Genomic DNA, 13,940 nt, shown 5'->3' on the forward strand with positions numbered 1-13,940 from the left:
TTACTATGTGTCTCGGTGTGTTTCCCCTTGAGTTTATCCTGCCTGGGACTCTCTGCGCTTCCTGGACTTGGGTGGCTATTTGCCTTCCCGTGTTAGGGAAGTTTGCAACTATAATCTCTTCAAATATTTTCTCACGTCCTTTCTCTCTCTCTTCTCCTTCTGGGACCCCTATAATGTGAATGTTGTTCCATTTAATGTTGTTCCAGAGGTCTCTTAGGCTGTCTTCATTTCTCTTCATTCTTTTTTCTTTATTCTGTTCCGTGGCAGTGAATTCCACCGTTCTGTCTTCCAGGTCACTTATGGTTCTTCTGCCCCAGTTATTCTGCTATTGATTCCTTCTACTGTATTTTTCATTTCAGTTATTGTATTGTCCATCTCTGTTTGTTTGTTCTTTAATTCTTCTAGGTCTTTGTTAAACATTTCTTGCATCTTCTCGATCTCTGCCTCCATTCTTTTTCCGAGGTCCTGGATCATCTTCACTATCATTATTCTGAATTCTTTTTCTGGAAGGTTGCCTATCTCCACTTCATTTAGTTGTTTTTCTGGGGGTTTTATCTTGTTCCTTCACCTGGTACATAGCCCTCTGCCTTTTCATCTTGTCTTTCTGTGAATGTGGTTTTTGTTCCACAGGCTGGATTGTAGTTCTTCTTCCTTCTGCTGTCTGCCCTCTGGCGTATGAGGCTATCTAAAAGGCTTGTGCAAGTTTCCTGATGGGAGGGACTGGTGGTGGGTAGAGCTGGTTGTTGCTCTGGTGGACAGGGCTCAGTAAAACTTTAATCCACTTGTCTGCTGACGGGTGGGGCTGGGGTTCCCTCCCTGTTGGTTGTTTGGCCTGAGGCAACCCAACACTGAAGCCTACTTGGGCTCTTTGGTGGGGCTAATGGTGGACTCTGGGAGGGCTCATGCCAAGGAGTACTTCCCAGAACTTCTGCTGCTAGTGTCCTTGTCCTCATGGTGAGACAGAGCCGCCCCCACCTCTGCAGGAGACCGTCCAACACTAGCAGGTACGTCTGGTTCAGTCTCCTATGGGGTCGCTGCTCCTTCCCCTGGGTCCCAGTGTGCACACTACTTTTTGTGTGCCCTCCAAGATCGGAGTCTCTGTTTCCCTCAGTCCTGTCGAAGTCCTGCAATCAAATCCCGCTAGCCTTCAAAATCTGATTCTCTAGGTATTCCTCCTCCCGTTGCCGGACCCCCAGGTTGGGAAGCCTGAGGTGGGGCTCAGAACCTTCACTGCAGTGGGTGGACTTCTGTGGTATATTTGTTCTCCAGTTTTGAGTCACCCACCCAGCGGTTACGGGATTTGATTTTATTGTGATTGCGCCCTTCCTACCATCTCATTGCGGCTTCTCCTTTGTCTTTGGATGTGGGGTATCTTGTTTGGTGAGTTCCAGTATCTTCCTGTCGATGACTGTTCAGCAGTTAGTTGTAATTCCAGTGCTCTCGCAAGAGGGAGTGAGCACACATCCTTCTACTCTCAAGGCCATCTGAATGAGATGGACGACTTGTCATCTCTAAGATATTCAGAAGCATGAGCTGCAAGTTCTGAAGGCAGTTTTCAGCAATGGCAGCACAAATGAAGAAAGTGTTTCACTTCTCAAGGTCATTACTTTGAAGTGGAATAAGTCCCTCTTCAGTTCTAAGCATCATTTAGCTGCACTGTCCTGTAATCACACATCTGGTCACTAAAACACGTGGGGGATAACGCTAATGTTTTTCATTAGGAACATCAGTAATATATTTACACTATAGACATAGTTCTTCAGAAGTTGCCTTTATAAATCCATTCCTTCTACTTCTTACTGGTTTGTGTTTTTATGTAAAAGTTGAGTGCCAAAAAGCAAAACCAAAAAGCTAGAAGTTTGGATAAGTGGGAAATTACTACCCCATAAGTGTGGGCATTAACAAATAACTTAAATGTTTTGTGCTACTGTTTTCTACATAATGAAGTACAGCAATGGCATCTATTCAGATATAGGCCAATAAAACCATCAAAACATCATTTAGTTTCTAGAAAAAGATGCAAGAAAAATTTCATAGTAAATCAGTGTTAAAATGTAGTTTGTACTGACAACCAAAAAAATGTAACCTAAATTAGAACAACATTAACTTTAGTTCTATCAAGTACTAAGAACGTAACTTTCTCTTTTCAAGGAGAAGCAGATACAGTTGAGTGTTTTGGACTAGCAACTTCACTTGTATCAATTTAGATGATATGAACTTGCCCAACTAAAATCAAATTTGCCCTGTCCAAAGTTAGTTTTGCTGAAGTGTCACCTTTCTTTACTTTGCCAGATTCACTTGACTATAGAATTCATTTTAAAGAGAAAGTTCTCCCTCAATTATTCCCATTCCTCTATACTGTCTAAATTTAAACTGCTCGTTGGAAGCATTCTAGAGAAAGGGACCCAGCTGGCTAAAGAAAGTGAAAGGAGTAAAAAGAGCTTAGCAATGAACCCAAACCATGAGCTTTGTTTATAAATAGTTTAAGGAAAAAGTCTGGATTTGTGTGAAGTTGAGTGCAATGCCACACTGCTGAGAGAGAGCCAAAAGGAACATGACACGGACTCTAAGAATGTTGACAAGAAAACAATCTTCATGCCAGGGAGGGCCTACCAGTGTCAGGCACTAGGCTAGATATTCCATATACCTTATATCTCAGGGGCAAAACAAACTCAGGGAGGTTCCACAACTTGTCCAAATAAGTGGCAGAATTAATATTTGAAACCAGGACTTCTCAACACCAAAGTCAATGCTCCTTCCACTGAACTATACACCTCCATGGTATAAGAGAATAATGTGAAGTTACTTAGGCTCCCTGTAAACAGTGACAACAGAACTTTCTTAAAATCACCTTTCAAACTTACAACCTACAGTTTAGGAATGCTATTCCTGACCTTCAGGCTTTGTCTTGAAACATAACACATTGCTTTCTGCTCATGCCCTACAGCTTTCCTTCACTGCTTCTCACACAGGCACCCTCCAACCCAATGTCCTTCTCTCCTCCTTAGCCGCTAGCTTCTACCTTTCCTTTCAGGATCTGTTCACAAAGGCCGGTCTGACCTCCCCGTCCTTTCTTGTTATTATTTTCTTGCCCTAAGTTAAAAAACAATGTGTTCACAATCTTGTCTTCTCTCCCAAGCAATGTGGACCTGTGAAGTTTGCATTTCTGATTACAGATAAGGTTTGCCTTTCACCTACCTTTCCCTACACTGACAGTGAAGTGTTTTGATGAGCCATTTTATTCCACAACACTTGAAAGCCACAGGAGCCTCGAATCTCTATAATGGGGACTGAAGAATATGTAACACGTAATAATTTAAAGGTGCCCCTTGTAAGAAGCATAACTGTTTGCCTTTAAATGCTAGAAGTACTTTTTCCCCAGAAGAAACAATACCTTAAAGTTTCACTTTCAAAATATCTGTGGTTTTCTTATCTACAATATTACCTTTGGAGGGAAAAAAGGGATTAAACGTTCTGTCTTAAATTTTACATCAAATGAAAAAAAAAAAAGAATATATATGTGTGTGTGTATTACAAAGCGCATATAACCTAAGGCTCATTCAATCTGGATGAAAAAATGCCATCTGCTTTGTCCTGTCCATTTGACTGAGCAGAGCCAGAGGAAGGCCACATGGCCTGGGAAGTCGTCTGCTACTCTTGGCGCCATCTATAAGGAAGCACATCCGTAGATGCAAAGGAAGGAACGAGGATTTGGATTCTTACCTCCCAATGGCTAAATATCAGCTGCGGGCTGGCCAGGCCACTTGTCCTCTTCCTAATTTCATCAGCAAAGCCAAAGCTTTCGGCCACGGGCAGCACAGCCTTGATGATGAACATGTCCGTCCCCTCCTTCATTTCCTCTTGTAGCACTCGACCTTCTCTCTTTGACAAGACCGCATAGACCCGACCTGCAAAGCCATATACACCTTTTAAATTCATTGACCGGTTACATGTCTTGAGCGACACAAAGATGGGACTACTCCTGTACCCTGTTAACAATCAACTAATGATTAACTTTGTTCCCAATAATTTTGGTTTACAGAAGCATGGGAAATTTTCAAGTGTTTATTTAAACAGTAAAGCATGACAATTATAGAAAAATTAGAAACAAATGATAACAAAAGGTGAAATCACCCCAAACTGCATTACCCAAGGACAATCCCCTCAACACAGCGTGAGAAGCAGGAGACTTTAAAAGGACCTTTTCATATAATTTCACTACGAGGTGTCTTTGGATCTGAAATCCAACGAGATGAGGGTGACTGGGCTTTGTAAATGTTAAGATATTCTAATAATTTCAAGACATTATTAATGTGATGATAATTATCATGATGACAAGCTATTTGGGACTAGTAAGCAATCAACTGGCTCAAGGACGTTTTTATACTAAAAATTAAAGCCACACATATATACCTGCTTGCTTGTATTTGTTTTAAGCTGATACTATCTCAGTGGTACAAATATAAGGGTTTTATTACCTGAAAACTGATAGTCTGGAATCTTTAATGTCTGGTAACAATTTTTACTGCCACGTCACAGGAATTCTAGCAAATCCTCTTGGCTAGCACTTTTATTTCATCTTTAGGCACAATTCTTTCTTCCACTCACGAGGGAGACCCCTTCCCCTCTGACTGGCTTCTGTATGACTGCCTCTGGGTGCTCAGACTATCCATTCAGCTAGTAAGCAGAACAGACTGCAGAGAACAGAGATAAACTGGAGATCACAGACAACTGGAAGGAACTTGCTTCAGCTAATGGGTACACTCATTAAAGCCCCCACTTTCACCTTCCATTTAGAAAAAATAATTTTAATTACGTAAGTGATCTATAAATATATTATCCTTAAAAATTTACACATTGCCGTGAAGCAGAGTGCAAGTCTCCTCTGACTACCACACTGAGCTCTGGACTCTGCCCTCCGTCCTAAAAACTGGGTGGTGATCTGGTGCGGATGCCACCCACCTTACTTATTTTTTATTTTTTAGACTGGGCACTGAGGACGCAGGGCAAACTTTTCTCTCTGACTCAGATTTCCCCCTGGTGGTGGTTATTGGGAAGGATAAAGGGAAACAAATGCCAGGAAACCCACTGTGTCGCAAGGCTTAAAAATTTTAAAAAAACCTTAAGAACTCCGGAGGGCCTTCTGCATCTCTTGGCTTAGCATCAAAACAAATAAATTAAAAATTCCACCAGTGATGACAGGTACAGTTGTCCTCTTCCCCACTCCCGCGCCCGCCTCCACAGTTTCGCCTTCTTCCTGCCCCACAAGCCCTAAGGGACCGCCTCTCGCGTCTTCACTGTGTGCTCTTTCTTTAACACCCAGGCTCTACCGGTTGCCCTGAGCTCTATTAAAGCTGTTTCCTTGAAATTTCACAATAATTTTCATATTCCTATCCTAAATGTCTTTTTCTCAATCCTCATTCTCTGATTTCTCTGCGGTTTCTGCAGCTACTGATCAACACCCTCTCTGACAAATCTCTCCAATCTTAGTGTCACCTTCCTTTGACCCCTGGCCCTCTAACAACCATCATTCTACTTACTGTCTACTACAATAATTCTTAAGGGTATGACTTCTTCCTAAGAGTATTCTTTGAGGCTCAATACTCTTCTCCAAACAAACTTTCCCTTCAGAAAGCCCATTCATTTCTCATTTGTGTGGTTTAAATTATTAACTTTATGTCTGGGATTCCTGGGACTCTGTTTCTAAGCCTGGCCTCTCACTGGACCTCCAATCCCACATTTACTGGGACTGTGGCTGCCAGGGCATCTCCACGGTGGAGCGCAACTTCCTTTTAAATTCAACGTGTCTAAGACACAATACATTGCCTATTGCAAAAGGCAACTCCACTCCTCAATTTTGAAGTCATTTCTCCTGTCATTCACACTAGAAATCTCAGAGTCAGAGAATCACAGAACAGTGGGCTAGAAGGGAACTCAGGGGTCAAGTTCTACCACAGTAGTCATTTAGATTCTGCTTGCATATGTCTAAAACTCACTTCCTCCCAGGGCAGGCCATTCCATCTTTGGACAGTGCCGATTGGTAGACAATTCTTGAGCCCCAAGTTTCTAACCATTAGGCCCAGTTTTTGTCCTATGGGACAGGTTTAACCCCTCGTCCACAGACCAGCCTTTAAGCTACTTGAAGACAGTATTCAGCCTTCTCTTCTCCAGTCTGAACACCTCCTCTTTCTCTGTCACGACCTTCCTTTCCTGTTCCATCCTGACCACTTTCCTATTTGAACGACTACAATTTATTTACATTGCTTTTGGAAAGCAGTTTCTAGAACTGAAAGCCATATTTTAGGTACAGTCTGAAAAGCTCTTGAAAAAAGCAGAATAATTAGTGTCTGTATTAGTGATCCCCTCTAGGTTACAGATGACTTGCCTGAGATTCTTATGAGAAAAAAATTATGAGAAAAAAAACTTACTGTAATAGCTACCATGTGTGAACTAGTCATCTTTATTTACTCCTCTACCTCACTCTAAGGTAAGTTTTATGGTGGTTTATGGAAGTAAATACCAAACAATGGGGTGGGGAGAGAGAAAGAATGAGTAAACTGGGGCAAAGAGACTCTGAGGAGCTGGGCCGGCAGGGACGAGCCGCCTGGCTGCTGCTGCAGAGGCTGGCTGCTCCTCCCCTGCTTCACGGGTCATGCCAGCAGGCTTGGATCAATCATTATAATTGGAACTGAATGTAATTAATCATGTAATTTTGGGCCATTCCATTTTAATTCCACTAAAACTAAATCTTAAAACTGGGACACAGTGATGGATCACTGAACAATGGACACCAGCTATAACAAAACCTTCCAATACACTTGGCGCTCATGACAGCTGTGTCCAATGCTTGGATGCACTGAGGGACCCTCTCCACTGCTGAGGTTACACTGAGAAATGAATGCAGTCCTATCAATGAGGATTTCTGATCATGTGGCCCCTGACAGAATATTTTGATACCCCTTCAACTGGTCATAACACCTCAGGCATTTGTTCACTCACTCAAAGGAAGATCACAGTGCGCCCTACTGTACGCAAGGCACCAGGGAAGAGGCATCCGTCAGGAAAGAAGCGGCAACAGAAAGGTTAATTGCCTGACTGGTTTTGATCAGGGCTCCACTTTTAATGACTGCACTATAAATGTCTCAGCCTGTACTCCAGGCCCTCTATGACCTGGCAGGAACCCACCACTCCAGCTCCTGAAACTGCCAGACCCTGGAGCACAGAGCACAGACTCTACACCCTAAGCCAAGGTAAACCCCTCACTGCCCACAGGACACGTGTGAGGTTTTTCCACTCTGAGCTCACAGTTTCTCCAACTCAGAGTACTCTTAGCCCAGCTTTATAGTCAAATCCTTTTCATCATTTGAAGACCATTCAAAAACAACTCGTTCCACAAAGTGTTCTGTGAGATCCCAAGATCGAAATAATCTCTTCACCATTTGGGCTTTACTGAACCTAATCTGTTCTTTTGTGGCATTACAGATTCTTATATACATATTTTCTTCTTCCATAATAGGCAGTTAAGATTGGTCTGCAGATTCTACCATCTTTAGAGCTGAAAGTTTGGCAATTAAAGGTATGTTATTTTTTTTTCAGAATTTAGGAATGGAAGCAGCTGTCCACAGCAATGTTTTCTCTAATAGTAAACAAACAGGAAACAATGTGAATTTCCAATTTGGGGATGATGGGAAGTAAATTACAGCACATCAAATTGATAGGATATTATGCAGAGGTTAAAATGAAAATTATGAATACTAAGTAGCCAAATGGAAGTGTGTTTATAAAACAAATAATAAATGTAAAAAGCAAAACACCAAACTGCCTCTACCATAATGCATAATAGCTATGCAAAATGTACTATTATGGACAAAGATGGTAAAAGAAAATGAAAAATGATAGGCTGACTTCCAAGGTGGAAGATTTTTCCTTCATCTTGTGGTTTCTGTTACTGTCGGTAACACTTGCGGTATAACTTCAATTAAAAACACACACACACAAAGAAATCGGTGGGCATTTCTTATTCTTATAAACTAGGTCACACAAACCTCTGTTCCTTTTGTCACAGAACAACCAGACTGCTAAATCAAGCAGATGTGGTCGACAGGATGCAGGTGGTCTTCAACCAAATATGAGATAAAGTGTGCTGTGGACGTAATGGGGAACGTGGGCTGGTTGCTATTAGATAGAAATGGATGTTAACAAGTCACTCCCACCCTGGAAGGATGTCCTTAGTGAACTGTCAGTGCTCTGTTCACAGCTCTGTGTCCTTACTATGATAATCAGCCACTTAAAAATTCAGAAGGCATGGTGATCAAATCCAAAGTTGACATGAGGCTGGCAAAGGTAATAAATTCTTTGACAGAATCAGGATAACCAGGTAAGGACCCAAATTTAATAAGACACAGTATGGGTAAATGCAAGGTTTTACTGTTGGGTTCAACCAACCAGTGTCCAGGATTAGAAAGGTAATGCTGCACAGCAGTGTCTATAAAACCAACTGGAAAGGAATTTACTTTAAGTTCAACAGAGGTCTTCAGTGCTGTGGTACAAAGAAAGCCAATTTAATACCTAGTTGATGAACTCAAAATCATTCCATCCATCATCAAAGCCCATTTCAAAGTACAGTCACTTTCAAAAGATTTACCCTGTTTTGAATTTTGCTAATCCAAATTTCTCATAAAATTTCACTAAAAACCCATATTTATTCACTAAATTCAATTGTATTTTACTAATTGTTTTACATACTTAAGCTTTGTCACCTTAACTTATTTCTCAAAGCAGGAACCATGCTTAACATAGTGCTGGCATATATAGCTCAATAAATTTTTGTTGAATTAATGAAATGCTGGTGAAATATAAAAAGAACTCCAAGTATGAAATAAGAATAGGTTTTTAAAAGTAGACAGTAATACTTACTAAGAATGTTTCTGATACATTAAAACACGTATGTTTTAACAATATAAGCATTTATCCCTACAAATAAAATAGAAGCACTATAATAACTGTAGATGTGAGTAAAACTAACAGTAACAGAAAAAGTTATATTTTATATGTGAAGTTATTGCCAAAGGTAAAAACAATGGAGAGCAAGAATGAAAGACGTTAACAGGTTAGAAGAAATATGAAAAGAGACAATTTACTAGTCACATGATGATCAATTAAAAACACAAACCAAGGGCTTCCCTGGTGGCGCAGTGGTTGGGAGTCCGCCTGCCGATGCAGGGGACATGGGTTCGTGCCCCGGTCCGGGAGGATCCCACATGCCGTGGAGCGGCTGGGCCCGTGAGCCATGGCCGCTGAGCCTGCGCGTCCGGAGCCTGTGCTCCGCAACGGGAGAGGCCACAACAGTGAGAGGCCCGCGTACCGCAGAAAAAAAAAAAAAACACAAACCAATTCTTATGTCCGTTCAAGCTCATAAAAGGCAGTTTTCATGGGTAAAAAATGATAATAAAACCACAGTTAGGAAAGCAGGTTTTACAAGTAAAGGAGGTCATTTTCTTGGGATTATTTCCCCAGACAAAACATTTTTAAGATGATTATTTTTTCTGCAAAATTTCCCATTTTGACCATAAGCAATTCTATACATTTATAAAAGGATTCCTTATTTTAAAAATCTGTGTAGAAAAGAGTTTTAAAAAGAGACTAACTCATCTTACTAAATAAAAAAGACCTGACTTGTCCTTTTATTTGTCTGGTGCCAATTCTTGGAGAATTAAAGGAACCAGCAGCAGTCTGAAGTATTCCTGGAAGATCTCTGTATACCCAGGGAGGAAGCAAAAAGCCTCAGGAACATAGAGGTCTCTTCATTTCTTTTTCCAGGTGAAGGTGGTGATTTAGAAAGAAAAAGGTAAACGCAAGTGAAGAGCTGAGTATCCTGATAGACCTTGGATACTAAAAACTGGTCATCATTACCAAAGAATCCCTCAAAACAAGAGAAAACAGGCTTAGGAGGAGATTCTCTAGTCTAAGCAAGAAGGCCTCAAACCAATTCAGGAATAAAAAAAACTCCAGATCAAATCTAAACACAGCTTCTTTGTAAGGCAGTGGGTGTGGTAGCCAGTTGATCTCTTGAGAAATGTATTAAGAAGGCTGACCAGCGACACTGGTACAGACTGTGTACAGTGGACCCTTGAACAACACAGGTCTGTGTTGGGTGGGTGTGGGTCCACTTATAAGTGGATTTTTCTAGCTGAATCTACCGATGTGGAGCCACGTATAGGGAGGGCCAACTGTAAAGTAATATACAGATTTTCAACTGTGTGGTCGGTCAGCACCCCTAAGCCCCGTGTTGTTCAAGGGTCACCTGTACTAACCAATATACAAGGTTGAGAGTTGTACCTGGATAAGGCAAGGCAAAGACATATCTGCTCCTAAGGGAGAAGAGGGCATATAACCCTGAAGGCTAAGATAAGCATCTATTCCTAGAAAGTGCCAGAACTGACTCAGCTGGGCAGGTGAAAAGTACCAGGGTGAAGATCAAAGTGCCGGATGACAAGTGATATTCAAGGGACTGCCTGGTCACATGCAGGGTCCGGTCCTAGTGGTGACTTCCTAACACAGATGGAAAAATGGACACAGAGGACTGACTCAACAAAGGTGACTCAACAGTCTGCTGGGAATTTCCAATAAATGCCAACAGCTGAACCTAGCTTCAGGTGTTGTGCTGAAAAGCTGTCTTCTCAGAAAGGACAAATGCCGCTCCAAATGGATTACGTAAGGAGAGATGGCCATTTGGGGAGGAAATATGTGTTCCTATTATGCTGGGAATAAGGGAGGGAAAGACAGGCATAGATAGATCTACATGGACCCTAGACTTTGGGAAGGCTCATTTCAAACACATAAAGGAAAAGAAAACCAAAAAACCAAACAGGCTTTAGGATAACAAACCCTAAGATAAAATTCCTTTGGGGAGTAACAAGAGTCTGAAAATATCAATCATGAATGATCCCAGTGAGAAAAAAGGAGGAGAGATCCTCCCCACCCAAAATAAATAGCTCCAAAATAAATCTGTTGGGTCATGGAAGGCACTCTGTTGTGCCTTCTGACTCCTATTTTAAGAGGACAGGCACAGTAGACAGAAGAAGAAGAAGATAGCAAACAACTAAGGGAGGTTCATAGTATGTCCTGGATGTTGAAAACTAGAGTAAGGCGAGCCTACCAAATAACAGAGTTAAAGACAACAAAAAGGGTCACAGCTACAACTTGGAGAGGCCAGTGTAACATTAATACAGGACAGCAAGAAGGCCAGGGTTGGTTCTCAACACCGACGTTACCTCCATTCTCTTCAGTAAGGAGAATGAGGAAGAAACTACAGCAAGTAGAACAAACATGATAGAAGAATGCTGAAGTTCAAGATAGCCGAGCAGTTGATAAGCAAGTAACTGGCCTTCTTAAACGAGTTCAAGTCTCCAAGACCAGAATTCTATCTCATGGCCCTAGAGAAATTTGCCCTTTTGAGAACTTGTGGATAGCAGGGTAGCTGCCAAACTACAGGTAAAAGGCAAATGATAAATGAACTTTTTTAAGGATAAAAACACTGGTTTCCATAAACTACAGACTAGAAAGCCATATACTAATTTCCTACAGAATTTTAAGAAAACATTATAAAGATTTATATATATTTATAGAAGCATGAGGTAAACCTTTGGAGATGACACGGACTTTCTAACACAAAATCCTATCAACCTAAGTTTATTTCTTCTTATAAGATGGTTGGTAAGTTGATAATCAGGGGAATGCTATATATACAAAGGACATCAACTTCATCACAACATTCAATTCACTACTTATTGAGTTTCACTTCTCACCAGACAAGAAAAGGACACATGAAAAAAAATTAAAAAATGAATCAATGTGTGAAGATTATGGTGTTGAGGGACTTCCCTGGTGGCGCAGCGGTTAAGAATCCACCTGCCAATGCAGGGGATACGGGTTTGAGCCCTGGTCCAGGAAGATCCCACATGCCACGGAGCAACTAAATAAGCCCATGTGCCACAACTACTGAGCCCACGTGCCACAACTACTGAAGGCCACGTGCCTAGAGCCTGTGCCCCACAACCACAATGAGAAGACGGCACACGGCAATGAAGAGTAGCCCCTGCTCGCAGCAACTAGAGAAAGCCCGTGCACAGCAATGAAGACCCAACGCAGCCAAAAAAAAAAAAAAAAAAAATTATGGCGTTGAGACTTCTTTTTCTTGGCATTAAAAACCCCAAAACTTCCTTCACTATTGTTGTAATGTTTATTATGTATTTTACACACACACACACACACACACACACACACACACACACACACACACAAAACCTAAGGGAAGAAATTAATTGTATAGACCCAGTTTACTCATATGTAAATATAGGAGTTCTACATAATTTCAGTCACTAAGATTTAAATCCAGCTTTTGGGGGAACAAAATAGAAAGACAAACTTATTTTAAAAAAAAAATGAGGTTGATCCTGACTTCTCACAAGTGAATGACAAGATGCAACTGCTGAACTGCATTAAAAGAAGAATGCTGTACCACATGTGGGAGGTAGCAGTGTGTCTGTGTCTGTACGGGTGAGATGGTATCTGGGGTGCTGTTTATGGCTGCTTTATTTAAGAAGGAGGCTGACCGAAGGAAGTATATCTAAAGGACAGCAACTGGAACAACTGAAGGATTAAAAAAAATCATATCCTGAAAACCAGCTGAAGGATGTGGAGAGTTTTCCCCAACATATAAAGCTAGAAAACGAATGCTCCCCTCAAATATATGAAGTGCTACTGCATGTAAGAGGGACGAATGGTGGTATGAATGGTGAGAAACTAGCAGGAGACAAGACTTTTTTGCTCAATATGAGAAAGACAGTTTAATCCCGGAACTGGCTGTGAGCTGCCCATCAACAGAAGTATTCAAACAGAGGTGGTATAAGCATCTGTCAGCGTAGGAGAGACTGGAGAAGACCTCTGAGGTCTGTTTTTGAAGGAATTAAGACTGCTTGATTCTAATTCTACCTCTGCCTTCTTAAATTAAGAAGGTTCTCAATGGAAATGTGAAGAACACCTGGGAATGGTCTAGATCAGTGTTCCTCGAACTAAGCTATGGATTCCGTGAGATGTTAATAGGATGCTGTATTCAGGTAAGGTTGAGAAACACCACATATTCCAGGCCGTATCTGCAGATCTGACTCACAGCACGTACTGGCTTTAAGCCGGCTCAGGATAACCAAACCTATGTACCTGTGTTTAACGCAACTGTTTTTGAAATGCTGCTATGGGTGCTCCGTTCCTCTCACAGGAACCTTACTGTGACGCAAGCCTAAATTTCTTTTTGGGGAAGAAAACCCCCAACAATTTAGATTTATGCTTTTAGGAATTAATTGGCAAAAGGACTTTACCAAAAAGAACGTAAAGGAACCACATACTGACTCAAAGGACCTCAGAGCTCGAGAAAACACAACAATTTGGTCCACTCGCTCATCCAGTGCTCAATTCCCCCTTCTATGACCTCCTCACCGCTGAAGCAGTTCCACAATCTCAAGAGGGTAAAGAGAACTACCGTGTGGCCAGGCATGGTTCCAGGTCCCATATTTGTGTTCTCATGCTACTCTTCACAACCTCCAATGAATTATTACCTTCTTTTTCAGAGGTGAAGAAAATAAGTCTCACTGAAGTACCATCTGTCAAAAGTCAAAACAGCTACCAAGTGCCAGGGTTCAATGTCTCCTGAGATCTTAAAGGTTCTTCTCCCAAAGAGAGAAAAATCAGCAGTAGGATCTGATATAATAGTTAGCAGTGGATAAAGTCCCAAATAATTTTCTTCTTCAGAAGACACCCAGAATTCACAGAAGCCCTTTGTGTTAGGAGTACGAGAATGTCACCTTATTCTCTGATTGTTATCACAACTTTGGTTACCCAGACTGATATGGTTACTCCCTTGTGAAAAACTACTGCACGGATTT

At 41.4% G+C, this 13,940-nt stretch overlaps 1 protein-coding gene across 3 annotated transcripts in view; it reads right to left on the reverse strand.

Moving 5' to 3' along the window:
- The window catches only part of EFL1 (elongation factor like GTPase 1), a 134,645-nt gene that overhangs the window by 12,438 nt on the left and 108,267 nt on the right, over positions 1–13,940 (reverse strand). For all 3 annotated transcript variants that reach the window (XR_003429256.1, XM_027089352.1, XM_027089351.1), the window contains one exon: positions 3,724–3,908. Coding sequence is in view for 2 of the 3 variants with exons in the window: in XM_027089352.1 (XP_026945153.1) it covers positions 3,724–3,908 (185 nt within the window). In the remaining variant the exon portion in view is untranslated. The remainder of the gene's footprint in view (positions 1–3,723; positions 3,909–13,940) is intronic.

Source organism: Aethalodelphis obliquidens, unplaced genomic scaffold, assembly GCF_003676395.1.
Source record: "Aethalodelphis obliquidens isolate GAN/ISIS:26980383/991018 unplaced genomic scaffold, ASM367639v1 scaffold65, whole genome shotgun sequence".
In the NCBI taxonomy this organism is placed as follows: domain Eukaryota; kingdom Metazoa; phylum Chordata; class Mammalia; order Artiodactyla; family Delphinidae; genus Aethalodelphis; species Aethalodelphis obliquidens.